This window comes from Styela clava, chromosome 10 (genome assembly GCF_964204865.1).
Source record: "Styela clava chromosome 10, kaStyClav1.hap1.2, whole genome shotgun sequence".
Taxonomy (NCBI): domain Eukaryota; kingdom Metazoa; phylum Chordata; class Ascidiacea; order Stolidobranchia; family Styelidae; genus Styela; species Styela clava.
In genome coordinates, this window is record NC_135259.1 from 20735742 (window position 1) to 20752718 (window position 16977).

The window sequence follows — 16977 nt, forward strand, 5'->3', positions numbered from 1 at the left end:
TTGCAGTAGCAATAAATAAAGCTTAAGAGACGTTTTTTTCATAGTTCTAATTTTCATTCTAACTAATAAAGTGAAACTGTCTATATTGCGGGAAGAAATATTTGTTTTTCTTGTATTTTTACCCTGGCATGGAAAAGTTACTGAACCACGGAATTTTGGTGCAACGAGAAAATGACCAAGACAGAAAAAAGATTGAGACGCGCTGTTCTAGGTGTAAAATATTAAATTTATGGTAAGACTAATACAGTGAAGTTACCCAAATCGTTTGTACTGAATTACAATGTAAAAAAGTGAAGGCTACAGTTTTATTCATACCTTAGAATTGGCTCAGCGCAATTCTTTTCGAGTCTAGGGCCTGCAATAGTTAAGACCTGGTTAGAAACACTGTACACTGAAAGTGAACTATATTTGTAACGATTCCATCTTATGTTGTCGACATTTGCCTGAAGCTATGATAGCTCTGTCCGGTGGATAAAACATCTGGTCGTACCCCTTTAATGGGAAGGCTTTTTTTGATGGACTAACACTCAAGCCCCAGCACCTCATATGTTATATCATGGTATCGTGTTCTTTAGATTTGATTCTACAACATGATATTTTTTTATACTATATTAAACCTGACATGTGCACACTATGGCCCGCGGGCCAAATTCGACCCGTTAAATAATTCAATCTGGCCCGCCTGATGCTGCCACAGTCCAACTAAAACCAAATTTTTAGGTTTAGGCATGGAATTTTTTGGGATTGCGATTAAATTTAGTTTTGGCACAAGGCTTGTTTTCCACTTTTGCTTCAGTAGGACTGTAAATATAGTTCATAGAATGTTACTTTTTACGTCACACTTGCATGAACAGCCAGCCAAAATGATTTGATCCCTAGCCATTAAAGCTTGCCCACCCTGATATAAACATATGTACGATGGTATCTTTATCATATTCGGTCTCTGATGAAGATTATAAGAATGTAAATTCGAAACGTTGGCAAATTACATTGTTTTTCCAACACCGGTTGTGCTTTATGTATTTGTCTTTTGTACTTTAAATCGAATTCGGTGCAAATACAAGTCCGAATCTCAGTCAATTGTGCTTATTTAATTAATTCATTCCGGAAAGTGCAACGCCGAAGGAATGCTTAAATTCGAAACGCTGGTAAATTACATTGTTCAGCTAACATGGTTATGCCATATATTTATTTACCTTACGAACTTTGGATACTCAGTAAAATATGCTCCAAACAAACTCTTTAGAATTCTCGTTATAGAAAGCGTTTACATGAAAGTAATCCAATTTTAGAATACAAAACGAACGCTTCAATATCAAGCTTAATCCAATCCTGATTCGCAACACTTGCATTCGAACCATTTGAAGATAAACATAGTCTCGTATTTTTCTCCCAAAGGCCTAAGGGCATTGGTGTTATTTTGGTGTTGCGTACGGGTTCCTGGAATGTCGCGATAATCAGCAAAACGCGTTCTTTGTGACTAAATGTTTTAGTATCCAGTGGAGCGCAAGGTTTTTGGTCCAGGGGCCAAAAGTTTCGCCCACCTAGACTGGCGGGCCATATAAGTGTGGCTTGAAAAGTTAGATTTTATGAACAATATTTACAGTGTTACAAAAGCAAAAGTGGAAAACAATAAGCCTCGTGCCCAAACCAAATTTAATCACTATTTCACGATTCCCATTTCCATTTTTTTTGCTAAAATACCAAAATTTGGTTTTGGTTTGGTTGCGGCAGCATCAGGCGGGCCAGATTTAATAGCCTGACGGGCCGGATTTGGCCTGCGGGCCATATTTGCCTATGTCAGTTTTGGACGTTTGACGACCGCAGGTAACAAGCACTATAGCTGACGGCTAGCCTTATATTTGGCATTTCGAAAGTTATGTATTATATTCATAAGAGCGTGCCATGTTAATGTAGCTTACATAGTGACATACATACATTTTTCTGAAATGAGGGAACCTGTTCTTTGTGAGTTCCATACACGAGAGAACCCGTTCCTTAAATTACGAATCCCGTCCCATCACTATTTGGGAACACGGCATGTTTCTTTTTAAATGAGGGAACCCGTTGTAAGCGAGTTTCATTCAAAGAAGAACTCGTTCTAGGATTTGAATTCCTTTTCTATTTGGGAACACGCATAGTTTTCACGTTGCTAAAATATTGAATCCCATCGCAATGATACAATGATACTTTTTATGAGAGCAAATACTCGTAATAAGGATACTTGAACGAGATAGTATTAAAAGTGATGAATGAAAATTTATAATGATTCAATCTATACCACCTGTTTCAAAATAGTGCGCGGCGTTTTTTTTTCGTTCGTTTGTTTTTTCCTTGATAATTTGGCGCGCACGAGCAATGAGTTTGGGAACCGATGATCTACGATTGCTTTTTTTTTATTAGTTAAGGGAAAATGACTTCACCTGACTTATCTCAGAAATTGTGTAAAGAGATCATGTTATTCTTATTTATTACTTCAATAATGTCTCGTCTAAGAATTTATGTCGAGGCATACCAATAATTTCTTATTTTGACGCGGTACATCTTTTCAAACTTTATTCGTTATGGCGTGCCATTTATTCGTTGCTAATAAATTGTTGATGTGCACGTATGCTTTATTTTTGAGATTTCAATGTTATCTTAGAATACTTAGCAAAATTTGTCAATAGTATTCTTTAGAAAGCGTATACAAAGAACAATCCAATTTTAGAAATCAATACTAACGCTTCAATACCAAACTTAATCCAACCCTGATATAAAGGATTTACAGTCGGTTTATTTAAAGGTAAACATAAACACGAATTTGCGAAAGTGGTGAAACCTTGAGTAACAAAATCTGTCATATTTATCTCAGAGAGAGAAAATGCGATAAGAAGGTTTTGCGTTATGTTGTTCTTATCTATTACTTTAAATGATGTCTCGCCCAAGAATTTGTGTCGAAACATGGCAATAAGATTTTATTTTGTCGCGGTACATCTTTTCAAACTTTCATCTGTTAAGGTGTTTTATTTATTCGCTCGCTAATAAATTGTCGATTTGGTCGTGGTGCATATGCTTCATTTGTAAGCTTAATTCACAAATGAACTAGACTAGACTTTTCCTATAATTTGGAATAATTGACGTAATTTGTCAAAAGTATTCTCAAAGTTTTATCTGTAATAGCGTTTCATTTCTTCGTTCGCTGAATTGTGGATGTGCACATATGCTTTATTTGTAAGTGTTTATTATTTATCTTAGAATTTGTAATACTTGGCAAATTTTGTTGAAAATATTCTTTAGAAAGCCTTTACACAGAATAATCCAATTTTAGAAAGCAACGTAACGCTTTCATACCAAGCATAAATCATCTCCGCTTTATGTAACTTACATACGGCCCATACAAGAATAAACATAACCACCACTTCCCTTGCAAAGGCCTTAATTATATCGAGTGAGAATTAAACTGATAATGCCCGCAGGTGCTGTCGGGTCATGTTGTGCGTAGTGCCGGCCTGATACTGCCTGTTACGCGATGTAAGGAGAGGAAGTTGAGCGATATTATCGAGATATTAATATGATATAATGAGTGATATTAGTATCGTCGTTTTGGGAAATGTAAGCTTTCTGTAGTTTATTAGTTAGCCTTAGTTATTGTACTAGTCGGGACGTTGTGAGGTGGTATATGCAAAATTTTCAGTTTTTTTCAATCTCATTTTTGAGTCTTGCTGCACAATAACAGAAATGTATTTCTGTAACGTTTCCTGAAACAAACAATTGGATTACGCTGTAAACTGCTTTTCCGAGAAGGTATACATTTGGTCAGACGAAACGTTACAGAAATACATTTGTGTTAGTGTGCTGCAGGACTTTTCAATTGCATAGTATGGTCATGTTTATTCCTGCTACAGCATCCGTGCATTACACGCATATACACTAGCATAGCGGAAGGATTGGAAGTTAATCTCGCGCATAATTCCATTTTGAGTGGTGTTCTAAGTATTATTCGCAATCTTGCTAATATTATTTAGTTATTTATTTCATTAAAATTAAATAATCAAATTGAATATTTATCATAATATGTGCCAGTTTGAATAGCCATGATCTGAAGACATCGAAAAGCCATTGACCTATAGTCGTCATACATGTCGTATTTTTTACATGTTATATTGATATAATGAGGAAAACCAATAGTTTTGTGAAATAACAGACAGGTTATTGTATTTAAATAGTAAGTTATAGTACTGCTAAGGGTTTGTAAGAAGGTGAATTCCAGATTTTTACATCTCATTTTGAGTGGTTTTCAGCGCTAAATGAACAAAATATGTTTTTTGTTAGTTAGCCATAGCCATATTACTGTAATACCTATTTATGTACGCGTTGTGAACTATTTCAATTGCACTAAAGCCAAAGTGCGATTTGGACGTAACACTACATGAGGTTCCTTCGCAGAACAAACAATATTCTTGTTGTCACAAACCACCAATCGCATGCTAGTTCAGAAAAAAATTCTTGAGGTGGTCACGAATGACATAATTTTAGATTCAAAGTTTTAATCAACAATTTTTGATTCCATATTTTCACAATGTTTTTCCAGAAATTGAAATAATGATGTTACTTACACTAGCTGCCGTTGTCGTGTTCCTCACTGGTAATACCTACGCAGCGAGAAGTAAGTTATTTATCTTAAATAATTGAATTTTTTTACAGCGTTTCCTAAACGAGGGAGGATTTCCCCCAGAATTTTTTTTTGTTGGAGGGTACTGAGGTACTGTTTCCAAAATCGAGAATATATCAATAAATGTTGGGTAACATTGACTCAATAAAAAAATTTCACGTTCATGCCTACGCAGCAAGAAGTAAGCCATACATAAAAAATGTCGAGGAGAATTCCCTTCCCATATATATGTTGAATTTTGTTGCTTTTGGAGAAGAAATACAGCATTATTACTTGGTTTTCGGTTTTACTAATATTGTTGCATATTTAGTATTATTGTAATACATATTCATGCGCACACATTATATAAACTACTTAAACCAAATTAAAGTCAGATTGCGACTTGCTTTAAAACGAGATAATAATCCTTCAAAGATTGAACAAATTATGGAAACAAACTTGCATAGTGAGAATGGAATCAACACTAAAGGGTTCCAAAAAATGCAACAGGAATAATAATGTTGCAAAAAGTTTACGAGGAACTTGAATTCAAGCTTTGCATAGTTTGAACAGATTATAATCTGTGCGTAAATAAGTATTACAATAATACTAAATAAAATAAAAAATCTCAGTAATACCACACCCAAATGGGAGCTTCAAAAGTATGTATACCAATATAAAGGTAACTAATTTTGTTCGCCTACTTTACATCAAATTGTGTGAAGGGACTGAAACCTATGAACGGGGGGTATATTCACTTTGCTAACTAAGACAGTTTCCACACTCGTAATAAAACTAAAACTATGTCTTAACCCTAACCTGGTACACTTACTACGGGAGTACCCCTAAATGTACTATAATTAAATTCTATTCTTTTTTCAGCCTGGAGCGCGTGTTCTAAAGACTGTGGATACGGCGTTCAAACTCTTGAATTTTGCGCTGGGTTCTATGGAAAATGCACAACGTACAGCAGAGCATGCAAGATTAAAGACTGCGAGCCCGGTGGTGAGTAAAAGTAATGTTTCATATTCCTTGAGGGGCACTCCAGAAGTATGTGTACCAATATGGAGGTAACTAATTTTGTTCGCCTACTTTGCATCAATTGTGTAAAGGGACTGAAACCTATCGGCAGGGGGTATATTCACTTGACTAACACAAACAGTCCCCGAACTTGTAAAATAACTTAAAGAAAAAAAATCAGATAACATTATTGCCTAACCCTAACATGGTACACACACTACGGGAGTACCCTTGACGGGCAAGGTAGTTCCTATATTAGAGATGGCTAACTACTAACCCTCTGGTCTGGCTTGCCATGTTTTTTGTCGCGAATTGTTGCAAAAATTATCAATATTCCCGTAAGAAATAATTTGTAAAAAAGCCGGAATGATGGAACAGTGGCCATTTTACGACCGAAATAGTAAGTGGAAAAATGAAAAAAAGTTCGCCATTTCTGTACTAGACCAATATTCACAGGAGTTGAAAATGTCCCTAACTTTTTTCTTTGGTCAAATGCTCTTTACGATATGCAGTCCCATTTTATTCATTTATTTGAACATTATTGTTATCTTCTTCGCTTTATGCGGTATAGTGTATTTTTATTGAACACAAAGTGGGCCATAGCACCCACCGAGTATGTATCGAGATTATGTATCGTTAACAGTGGATAACGTGGTATATTAATCATTAAGCAAAATAAACACGTGCTTAGGGCATCAAGGAAAAGGGCACCACAGAAATTTCCAGAGAAAGGGAATTTTCATCAGTCAGAAAAATCGAGCATTGCAACAATAATTAACATTAACACAATAGTAACATAAGCAAAGTTTTCGATATAGACTAGGGGGAGCAATACGACCATACGGTTATCAGAGTCAGCTCTACCAAACTCATAACCTAGTTCAGGGCTACTCAACTATTTTTACCGAAGATCTGCATACAAAACTTTAAAATTATTTGGGTCTGGTATTTCCAGAAATTATATTCCGCCATCCTTAAACGCACACTTCCTCGGCCGGCTATAGCAAATCAAGATTGTTTATTATGGTATTATAGTTCTTTTCATATATATTCAAAACTATAATTGTCATTTTATTAAAGAAAACTTTAAAAGTGGAGCTAATGATAATAAAAGTATTAGGTGCGGTCCGAATCAAATACTCGAATGGTCCGGATTCGGACCGCCAGTTGAGTAGCCCTGGCCTAGTTTACAATGGTGTCCCAGTGTTTAGCGGAACAATTCGAGTTGTCAGACGACAGAGACCACAATATTGTTATTGAAAACTGCTGGTCTCGCAGCAACGTTTAATGTTACAACCGCTAGTTCACAGCGCCTACAAAGTTCTTTGTTTTGTTGTCAGTTTAGCAACAATTTTCTGTTAAGTATTTATCATCGATTGTTACTGGGAGTGGAATACCATAAAAAAGTAAGATATAAAAAGTCAGTTCATATGTTTTATATCAGTGTTAAGCAAACTTTTTAGCAGCGCGCACTTAGAAAATTCAGTGACTACTCCCCCCCCCCCTCCCTCCACACACACAAAAAAAATTCCAAAAAAATATTTTTCATCCATCATTTAGAACCTATTTGCTATTGTGGAGGATTAGCTTAGTGCAATGCCACTAAATATGATGCGATGAATGGTGAATTCACCGAACAGTTTACGCAAAAGCTCACAGGCGGTACTGTCGCCCACTTTGGGTAACGGTGTTACATATGATTACTTTACAGAATGTGACAAACCATGTGGCGGCGGTCGGGTGTGCAATCAAAATTGCCATGGACCTGGGGGAACTCCTCCTTGTGATGAAGTATGTGAAGTGTGCAACGATTTCCCATGCGTCCCGGGTAAGTGATATTTTGTTTTTCAGAAATCTCTTCTCGAGGTAAGATTGTGTGACTATATCATGTTTATGGCGGTTAATTTGCAGTTTTGTGAAACTGTCGTCATTTATAAACTTGTTCTACCGTTATCTTTTGGCTAGATGAATTGCCAACCAACTACCAAAAGTTTGGGTTCCATGGGCCCCCGGTTGGGATCCACTGCTATAGAGAGAGGAAAGCCAATGAGACGGCTTGACTATATCGCAAATGCTTCGAACTAAAAGTGGAAAGAGTACTGAATGAAGATTTTCATCAGGGTTGCCCCAAAAATGAACCCAGGTCATTTGTAACATATTTTAGAGAGAACATAATTTTTCCTAAGTTAATGAAACTTTTGCGTACAATCATATCAATTATTTTAGTGAAAATAATTGAACATTTATAGGTTCTTGGTCAACCATATCATTGGCTTTCTTCTCTATAGAGCAGTGGTTACCAACCAGAGGGCCATGGCCCCCAAACGATTGGTAGTTGGTTGACAATACATCTGGCCTGCACATAACTGTAGAACCTTGTGTAGTTAACCGTCGTAAACATATTAGAAAAAAACGTAACATTACTTACGTCGCCATTCGTGACCAAGGTATATCAAGTGGCCTAGAATGTGCGCGGTTCTCTCATAGCTCATATTTTTGAAATGGTAAACAGGGAGCCGTGAGAGCTGAAAGTTTCCAAAAGGGGGACACGAGCTCTAATAGTTTTCAGTTCTCTTTAAAAAATTTTCTTTCTTCAAATACAAAATCATACCCTATCTCAGGGCCCGCCCTTTAAGATTAATCAGTACTCTTTAATAGAACTCATTCTCGTGAGAAATTTTAAATTCCCAATTTCTTTACAGGGCATGGTCCGCCATATAATTGAGCCGCCTTTTTGCTTTTCGTTTTCTATGAGAAAGAAAATGAACTATAAAATCTTATGTCATTGCCCTCTAAGAACTACCAGTGGAATTAAATAATAAAAAAAACTGTAAAAAACGGTGGAAATTTTCGATATCTGGACAAGACGTGATTCCCTGATTCGCCTACGGTTAAAACATCTTATTGACTTTCCTCTCTCTAGAGATAAAAACCGTATAATATGAGTAGCCCCGGTGAAACTATCAATTCTCCCTCTCTTTGCTTGAGTTAGTTACTCTACAATTGTTCTTTTCCAGGTTTCGACACTTACAGCGAATGCACCAAGCCATGTGGTGGAGGAACAAGATTCAAAGTTCCCATGTGCGCGGATGGAACCCCCGAAACCTGCCCTAAAGAATACGAAGAGTGTAATGCGCAAGCGTGCCCTCCAGGTATGCATTTTTGGTGCTACCGTAGTATGTTCACCAAAATGATGCACGACCTGAACATAATATGTGTACCAGGTTAGGGTTCAGGTTGTGCGCCATCTTGGTGCACATACTACGGGAGCGCCCGTTTTTTTACGATTGCTTTTTATCACTTCGCTACGAACTGTACAAAAGTGATCGAACGCTGCTATTTTTGCAGAAGACGGGATCTTTTCGTTGCGGCATTGTCTACCCAAATTTGTACACCCTGATGAAGGTTATGGGCATCGGATTTGAACCCTAGATGTGTAACAAGGTTTTTAACAGAGTTCGCAAACTGATGACGTAATCAGTGACGTCACGATATATAGTTGTGAAGTTATCTGTATAGTTACGTCATTAAACACACTATTTAACCCCATGTCCACTGAGTATAAAATGATGTTTCGGCATTGCCACCATGTCTTCATGCCTCCCACTACCCAGTCGGTCGGACCCACTAGTCGTTACGATCTGACTTGGCAATTAAAAATATGCAATCTGTAACAGTAGACTACTGTTCCAGCCGTCACAATGTCATTTAAAATGTGGAAGACAGCCATCACGATGTCATACAAACGTGTTCCCATATTTAAAAATTATACAGCGCATTTTAGATGAAATATCACAGAAAATTTGGAAACAAATAAAATGAAGTGAATAAGAAAAGCGTTCTTATCATAACAACAAGAAAAAAAGGTACTCCCGTAGTATGTGCAACAAGATGGTGGACCCGGAACGTGGAATGTGTACCAGGTTAGGGTTAGGCCATAATTTCCTGTTCAAATACTGCGGAAGTCACTTGGCTAGTCCCCAAACTCGTAATGGAACTAAAATAAGGAAAAATGGAATAAAATTATGGCCTAACCCTAACCTGGTACACATACTATGATGTTCAGGTGTCCGCCATCTTGTTGCACATACTACGGGAGCACTAAAAAAATACCAACAAGATTAACAAAACAACATAATAGCAAAACGATCCATATTTCCGCTTCATGTCTGAAAAGGAAAATCACCTAATTATGTCTCATTATTTTCAGTTTCTTGTCCCATTGGTCAGCAGCACAGGTATGATTCTATGTCATCCTGCTGTAGAACGATATCTTCTTCGTCAACTTGCGGAAAAAACAACGAGCCTAACTTTTTCCAGAAAATTTTTGGAGGAGAGTTATCAACCTTGGGTTTATGGCCGTGGTTGGTAAGTACCTTAAAAATGAAGAGTTTTTCTATACTGCACTGTACGCAGCATATGCGTAGCCAGTGGTAGGGGTTATAATGCCCCCTCCCCTCCCCCTTTTTTGTTATGTCGCGGCATTTGCAGTGAGACATAATTCCTTATGCCCTTTTACTTCACCCTTTTCCATTTTACTTTATTCTTGAACGATTTACTAAAAACTGAACGTTTCCTGTCTTGCTTTCAATAATCCTAGCACAAAATGCCACGAAATAAACCAAACGAGATAGGTTACTATGCGCGCTTGTATACCTTGCTCAGACAACTTAAACAACAATGTAAGTTTATACAGATATTTCTCAAGCTATTGATAAATATCAGTAACTGCTTTAACCAACCTTCTTTGAAGCAAAATACACGAGTAGGCGTCGTATTACGTCACTATACAAATAAATTCATAAATTCCCCCCCCCCAAAATGGCTTTTTACGCAGTGATAGCATTCAAAACGTCAAGAACGGGTTCTCTTTCACAGGCGTTACTAACAACAGGTTCCCTTATTTTAGAAGACCGCTCATAACTTTATAACTACACAAGAACGCAGCATAGGATAACATTATTATTATTTTTAGTTCTTATGACTAACGTAGTTTGTGGGTACTCCCGAAGTATGTGAACCAAGATGGCGGTTACGTAGTATGTGTACCAGGTTAGGGTTGGGCCATAATTTCCGGTACAAATACTACGGGAGTCACTTGGTACTCCCGAAGTATATGAACCAAGATGGCTGTTACGTAGTATGTGTACCAGGTTAGGGTTGGGCCATAATTTCCGGTACAAATACTACGGGAGTCACTTGGTACTCCCGAAGTATATGAACCAAGATGGCGGTTACGTAGTATGTGTCCCAGGTTAGGGTTGGGCCATAATTTCCGGTACAAATACTACGGGAGTCACTTGGCTAGTCCCGAACTCGTAATAGAACTATATTAAGGGACCCTGGTACAATACTACGTTCAGGTGTCCGCCATCTTGATTAACACACTTCGGGAGTACCGTTTTGTGCACCAGGACTATAATATTTCTAGTTATAAGACCAAATAATTTTTATCGTTGTGATGACGTATTCTTTGACGAAAGATATAATTCTGAAATTTGTTAGCAAATTGATAATATTTACTGGGGATATATTCAGTTCTTTACACGTCAAGTTGAAAATGATCTTAGGACGTCCTAGCGGAGACGATATATTCTAAAATGCTCGACGGTTTCGTTTTTTGTGATGAAAAAATTTTTTAACGCCATATTTATAAACGTATGTCACTACATAAGCTGCATCAACATAACATGTTAAGATAAATCGATCTAATACCTAACTTTCAAAACGCCAAATCGAACGACATTTGTTAGCGGCCAGTGGTGTTTCTACGTAAAATTGAGCCAATGGTAAAGTTTAATAATGCACCGCCTTGGCCGTTGACTGACAATTTTTAACGACTGTTGTTAAAATTAGATGCCTGTTCTTTATTACTTGATAAAAAAACGAGTTTCATTTATTCCTAACTTTGAAATTATTTTATTGAAACGTTCTATGATTAAGACATTTCAATCCTATATGAACGGCGCCCATGGCGCAAGACATGGCTGCCATACCCTACCTTGATCAGGGCTACTCAACTGGCGGACCACGGTCCAAATCCGAACCTTTCGAGTATTTGATTCGCACCTCACCTAGTTCTTTATTTTGGATCATTAGCCCAACTTTTGAAGATTCCTTTTATAAAGTGACTTTTATAGTTTTGAATATATTTGAAAAGAACTATGACATCATAATAAACAATATTTAGCTAATAATCATCAGTCGGTCGAGGAAGTGCGCGTTTCGGATGACGAAATACAATTTCTGGAAACACCGGACCCAAATAATTTTTAAGTTTTGTATGCGGATTTTCCATAAAAATAGTTGAGTAGCCTTGCTCTAGATACGCCACTGGCTGCGGTGCACCCATTTGCCGCAGTCGCTCAACGCCTATAACAAAAATGGTTTAGGTGGTTATCGCGAGACTGAAAATAGCCCCATTAAGCTGTCACATTATTTTTTTTCTTCTGAGGACCCCTATTAAACCCATTTATTAGTTTTTTTTTTCCTAACCCCGCTCCTCCACTCAATATTCTATGACCTATGTCATTCTAATCATTTTAAATTCTATCGATTTATTCGTTTCAGGCCGTCATTGTCGACAAAAGATCAGCCTCGGCCGCTTGTGGAGGGTCTCTGATCCATAAGAAATGGATTCTGTCTGCAGCTCATTGCATGAGGTAAGGATATAATAAAAATTATTATCCGGATCCAAAATTTCACTGCGATCATTTCTAAAACCAACTCCGGTTATTGTATCCGGACTTGAAAATTTGACTCGGAACAATTTTATTACGCCTTTTACTCCCAACAAGGGTGAGTACGGTGATGTACCCAAGACCTATAGCAGTGAACAACCCCCTAAAATCTTTACGTTTTTTTTTACCTCCAACAAGGGTTTGTACGATGATGTACCGACACCCCCGCCCATATAGGGGTAAACAGCACCCATCCCCTAAAATTGCAAACCCCCGCCCGGTGTGGAAGTCTTAATTTCAAAAATATGATTTCAAAATCCCCGGGTTAGCCCGAGACGTTTTAAAAGTCGCTTACTCAAACATTACGTATTTTTGAGGTCCTTGAAGCAGTGACCGACAGAACCCCTAACAAACAAGTTTTAAATAACAGGGCAAGATTTCCCTTTGACCCAGCCGACTTTTACGCATTGCTTGGAACAATTAAAATCAGTACTCCCAGTGCCGGCCACGTAAGAGAGGAGATAGTAAGATATATCCCCCACGAAGATTATGATCCGACAACATCCGAGAACGATATCGGTTTGATGGAGGTAAGATTTGATTTTCTTCTTCTGCTCTTTCTTTTTATCTCTCTCTCTCTTTATTACAATACCTTTTTCTCTCTCATTTTTCTTCTCTTCCCCTACTATCTTTCGCTTCCCTAATTTTCTTTCTTTCTCTTTTTCATTCTCCCTCACTCTCTTTCCCAGTCTCTCTTATTTCAATATCTTTCTCTCCTCTATCTCCCCAAGTATATCTTTCTTACTCTCTCCTCCATTTCTCTACCTCTCTCTCTTACTCTCTTTACAACTGTAATTCCCACTTCCTCACTCTCTCTCTGTCTCTTCATCTCACCCTTTCTCTTTTACTACTTTTTGTGCATTGGCCAGGCTATTTATGACAAAAGAGTCACCTTTGTCTTAGTACGATATAATTCTGATGAATCGCCCGAGCCCGAAGCAAACCCGAAATTTTCACATTTTATTCATGAGTTCTTTGAATGGTCATTACAAGAGTTTAGTACAGTATGAGTCGTGTTGATGAGGCAACTTCTGTTTTTTTGCAGACCACGGTCTCTCATGGCTAAAACGCCTCATTTAAAAAAAAAGTCAGCGATAGAGAAGCCCGACCCGACCCGACCTAGCTCTACTGTAGATGACAGGGATAATCAGAGTATAGATTGACATAATAGGGCGACAAACTCCAAATGCCTTCATTACAGTGTTACTGCCGGTTCCAGGCTCGTGTCATTCGAATTAGACTCGAATCACCATTTGTCAAAGAATGAATAAATTGTTTCGGACTCGGTATCAACTTACCCCTAGTGCAGACATGGGCAGTGCACGTCTCGCGGGCCAAATCCGGCCCATTTGGTAGTTCAATCTGACCCACCTGATGCTGCCACAACCAAACTGAAACCAAGTTTTGGCACAAGGCTTATTGTTTTCCACCTATGCTTTATAACACTGTAAATATTGTTCATGAAATGTAACTATTTAAGTCACACTTTCATAACCCGTCAGTCTTAGTGGGCAAAACTTTTGGCCCCTGGTTCAAAAGCCTTGCCCACCTCTGAACTAACCCCTAATGCGATTTAACTAAGAGATTTACACGACCCCACTCGAGATTTAGATGACTCATGGACTAGAGCGGGGCATTTTCGAATAGCTGGTGATTTAAGAATCGAATCGAATATTATTTTTGAATCGAATCTCGAATACTTGGAAATATATAATTGAATGCAAATTCTAATTGGTCCTGTCAACAAATGAATTACTGAAAACATAGAATACATCACTCAGACAGATTACTGAGCGTTAACACACAATAAGATACACGTTTTATCAATTCCACACTACAGAAAATAGTCAAATTTCAGAATTGCGTGAGAAAAATATGGATTGAATAGAAAAAAAAATGAGAAATTCACCTCGACGATTGGCGGAAAAAATATGGAGGCGATTCGAAATTCTATTAAGAACCGAGTCGAATAATTTACTATTCGATTCGGAATACCCAGCCCTATCGTGGACCCAACCTGACTCGCGATTCGGGGTTCAGAAACTTTTACCCATTACTGGCCATTGCCACACAGATCTAACAATTTTACTTTCCGGGCACAAAATGGGGATCGTCAAGTTAAGTTGTTGCTATTTATTTCCAAAATTTAATAATACTACTACTTTGTTTTGGCTTTCGTGTCCACATATCTGATCATTGCTCTCTTGTTTTAGCTGGAAAACGAAGTCACATACTCGGGAACTGTTATGCCGATATGTATGCCCGAGTACGAGACGCCTCCAGAAGATTGGCATTGCTATGCAGCAGGATTTGGAATAAGTAAGTTAATATTATCTCCTAGTTGTCAAAATATGTTTTTATTAGGTGGAAATTTATGAGTATTCATTCAGGATTAAAGGATTTGGATCAGATTACGAGGGACTAGTGAAACGCCAACCTCTATCGAACTATATGGTTTCAAATTATGAGCCAGTAAATCAATATCAACGAAAGGATGGAAGCAAGTCAATACGATCAGTAAAACAGCTTTTACCGTTTTTTACGAACCATATAGCGCCAGGTTATAAAGCTCAATGTCAATAAATTGCTTAGATTGGCTTCGTATTTATGTATCGGACGATAATGCGTGCATTGGCTCATACAGGATGTATTTTTGAGATAAATATTTGAAGCGTGACGTATGGTCCAAAAAAATACGGTAGATGGAAATTCACATCTTGTTTTCATTTACAGCAAACTTTGAAGATTTGTCCACTAACACTCCTTCAGATGACATGTTCCACGTCGGTCTAAAAGTTTTTCCGATAGACGTCTGCAAAAACGAGCTACGTCTTCTGGTCGACGAAATCGGCCCCGTTCAAAGAGATAGAAGTTTGTGCGTCGGGCGGCTTTCTGGCTCAAGAGATACCTGCAGAGTAAGTTAAACAAAGGTGTAGCATGATTTTTAAAGGGGAGAGGGTCAAGAATCGGAATTGAATATTTGTACAACGGCGTCTAGGACAGGCGCCGCGATTATACTATGCGTTGAAAAAGCCAACTTTTTCAGCGAATCGATTTTTCCGTTTTCCGAAGATAAATTTCGATAGGGAGGGTTCCGCCCAGCACTCCTGATGTAGAATATACTGGAGATGTTGTTTTCAAACTTTCATAACCTGTGGCCCGCTTCTGAGGTTATCAACATCTGTGGCCTCCTGCTCTTCTATAAATAATATCTAATTTTTTTTTTCTTATCGTTTGCATTAGTTATTTTATGCGCCACGTTTAAGAATACGAGAGACAACAAACGAAGGAAAACGAATAAATATATTTCAGTTGAAGAATTAAATAAACTTTGCTTAATTTGCTTTAAATTAATGTAGACATGGCAAATGGTCTTTGCTCTTGGCCCCAGGAAAACCGCTACATGACAATGAAGGGCGGTTTTGAAGGAACTGTTTTGTGCATTACTGTCATAATTGAAATTTATTTGGGACTCACTAAAAAATCCTTAGTGGCCCACAGTTTGACGACCACTTAACAAAAGTGTATTAAATTGGGTGCTCCCGAAGTATTCGTACTAAGATGGTGCACAACCTGAACGTGGTATGTGTACCAGGTTAGGGTTGTCAAGGTTGTGCGTCATCTTGGTACAAATACGTCCGGAGCGCCATAAATTGGGTAGACCGAAATTGAAATTTTCAAGTCTTAGCAAACTATAATAGCGCTACGTGGTGAAGGCGTGAAATAGCAAGCAGCTCTTTACGTACCAGCGGCTTTATTTACAGAGCTATTTTCACAGCAAATACTAAAAGAAAAACGTGTTCAAATTTTTTTTTCTTCTTTATACAGGGTGACAGCGGAGGCCCGATTATGTGCCAGCGTTGCCATACGTGTGCTTGGTTCATCGCAGGTTTAACTTCTTTCGGGCAATCTTGCGGGCAGAATAAGCCTGGAGTTTACAGCAGAATAGAGTTTTATGAAGATTGGATCAAGATGAACAGTGGAATTACATTCACAGGATTCTCACTCTCGTGTTAAAATTAAGCTGTTTTGCTGATAAATGAAACGTGGCCATTTTTTACTTTTATCTGAAGCTAACGATATTTACGTTTCCATAATAATTAATATAAAGAGTGTTCGAAAAGTGGTAAATTTCAATTTACAAAAAGAATTTATTGATGAACTTTGCTAAATAAATAGAATCCTGATGAAACGAGACTTTTGTTTGTTTTTTATCTGCAGTTAACGATTTTAAAATTTCCAGAGTAATTAATATAGACAAGGTGTTTATAAAGTCTTGAAAAGTTGCAAAGGGAATTTATTGAAACTATATATGGTTCGATTATTCGGCCATGTTTTAAAATTTTCTATATATTTTTATTTGGTCTTCCGAGTTTTCGACTAGGCCGTTTTTAAATTCCTCTAAGTGAAGTTTATCACATTAAATATATTCAACAACAAAAATCTTCTTCACTGTTTGTCTTGATGTGAACCAAGAGTAACTGTTTGGGTACCGCACGTACTTTTAAATTTACCGTATTTAGGAGCCAAAGCTTTTTTTTCGGATTTTCGAATTTCGATATGGCTTGTTAAGAGTCAGATTCG

At 37.6% G+C, this 16977-nt stretch overlaps 1 protein-coding gene across 1 annotated transcript; it reads left to right on the plus strand.

Annotated features, from left to right (window-relative positions):
* The first annotated feature begins 4496 nt into the window (after window positions 1–4496).
* Window positions 4497–16590, plus strand: LOC120338384 (tryptase-2-like). The gene is made up of 10 exons (XM_039406369.2): window positions 4497–4648; window positions 5516–5638; window positions 7365–7481; window positions 8671–8805; window positions 9864–10021; window positions 12224–12315; window positions 12764–12923; window positions 14607–14712; window positions 15127–15308; window positions 16222–16590. Exons 1-10 carry the CDS (start codon window positions 4585–4587, stop codon window positions 16408–16410), a joined length of 1326 nt encoding a protein of 441 aa, XP_039262303.2. The 5' UTR covers window positions 4497–4584; the 3' UTR covers window positions 16411–16590.
* Window positions 16591–16977: the final 387 nt, after the last annotated feature.

Coding starts and splice junctions, on each gene's coding strand:
- LOC120338384 (XM_039406369.2), top strand. CDS start 4,585: ATGATGTTACTTACACTAGCTGCCGTTGTCGTGTTCCTCACTGGTAAT. Junction 4,649..5,515: donor TAATACCTACGCAGCGAGAA/GTAAGTTATTTA, acceptor TTCTTTTTTCAG/CCTGGAGCGCGTGTTCTAAA. Junction 12,316..12,763: donor TCTGCAGCTCATTGCATGAG/GTAAGGATATAA, acceptor TTTAAATAACAG/GGCAAGATTTCCCTTTGACC.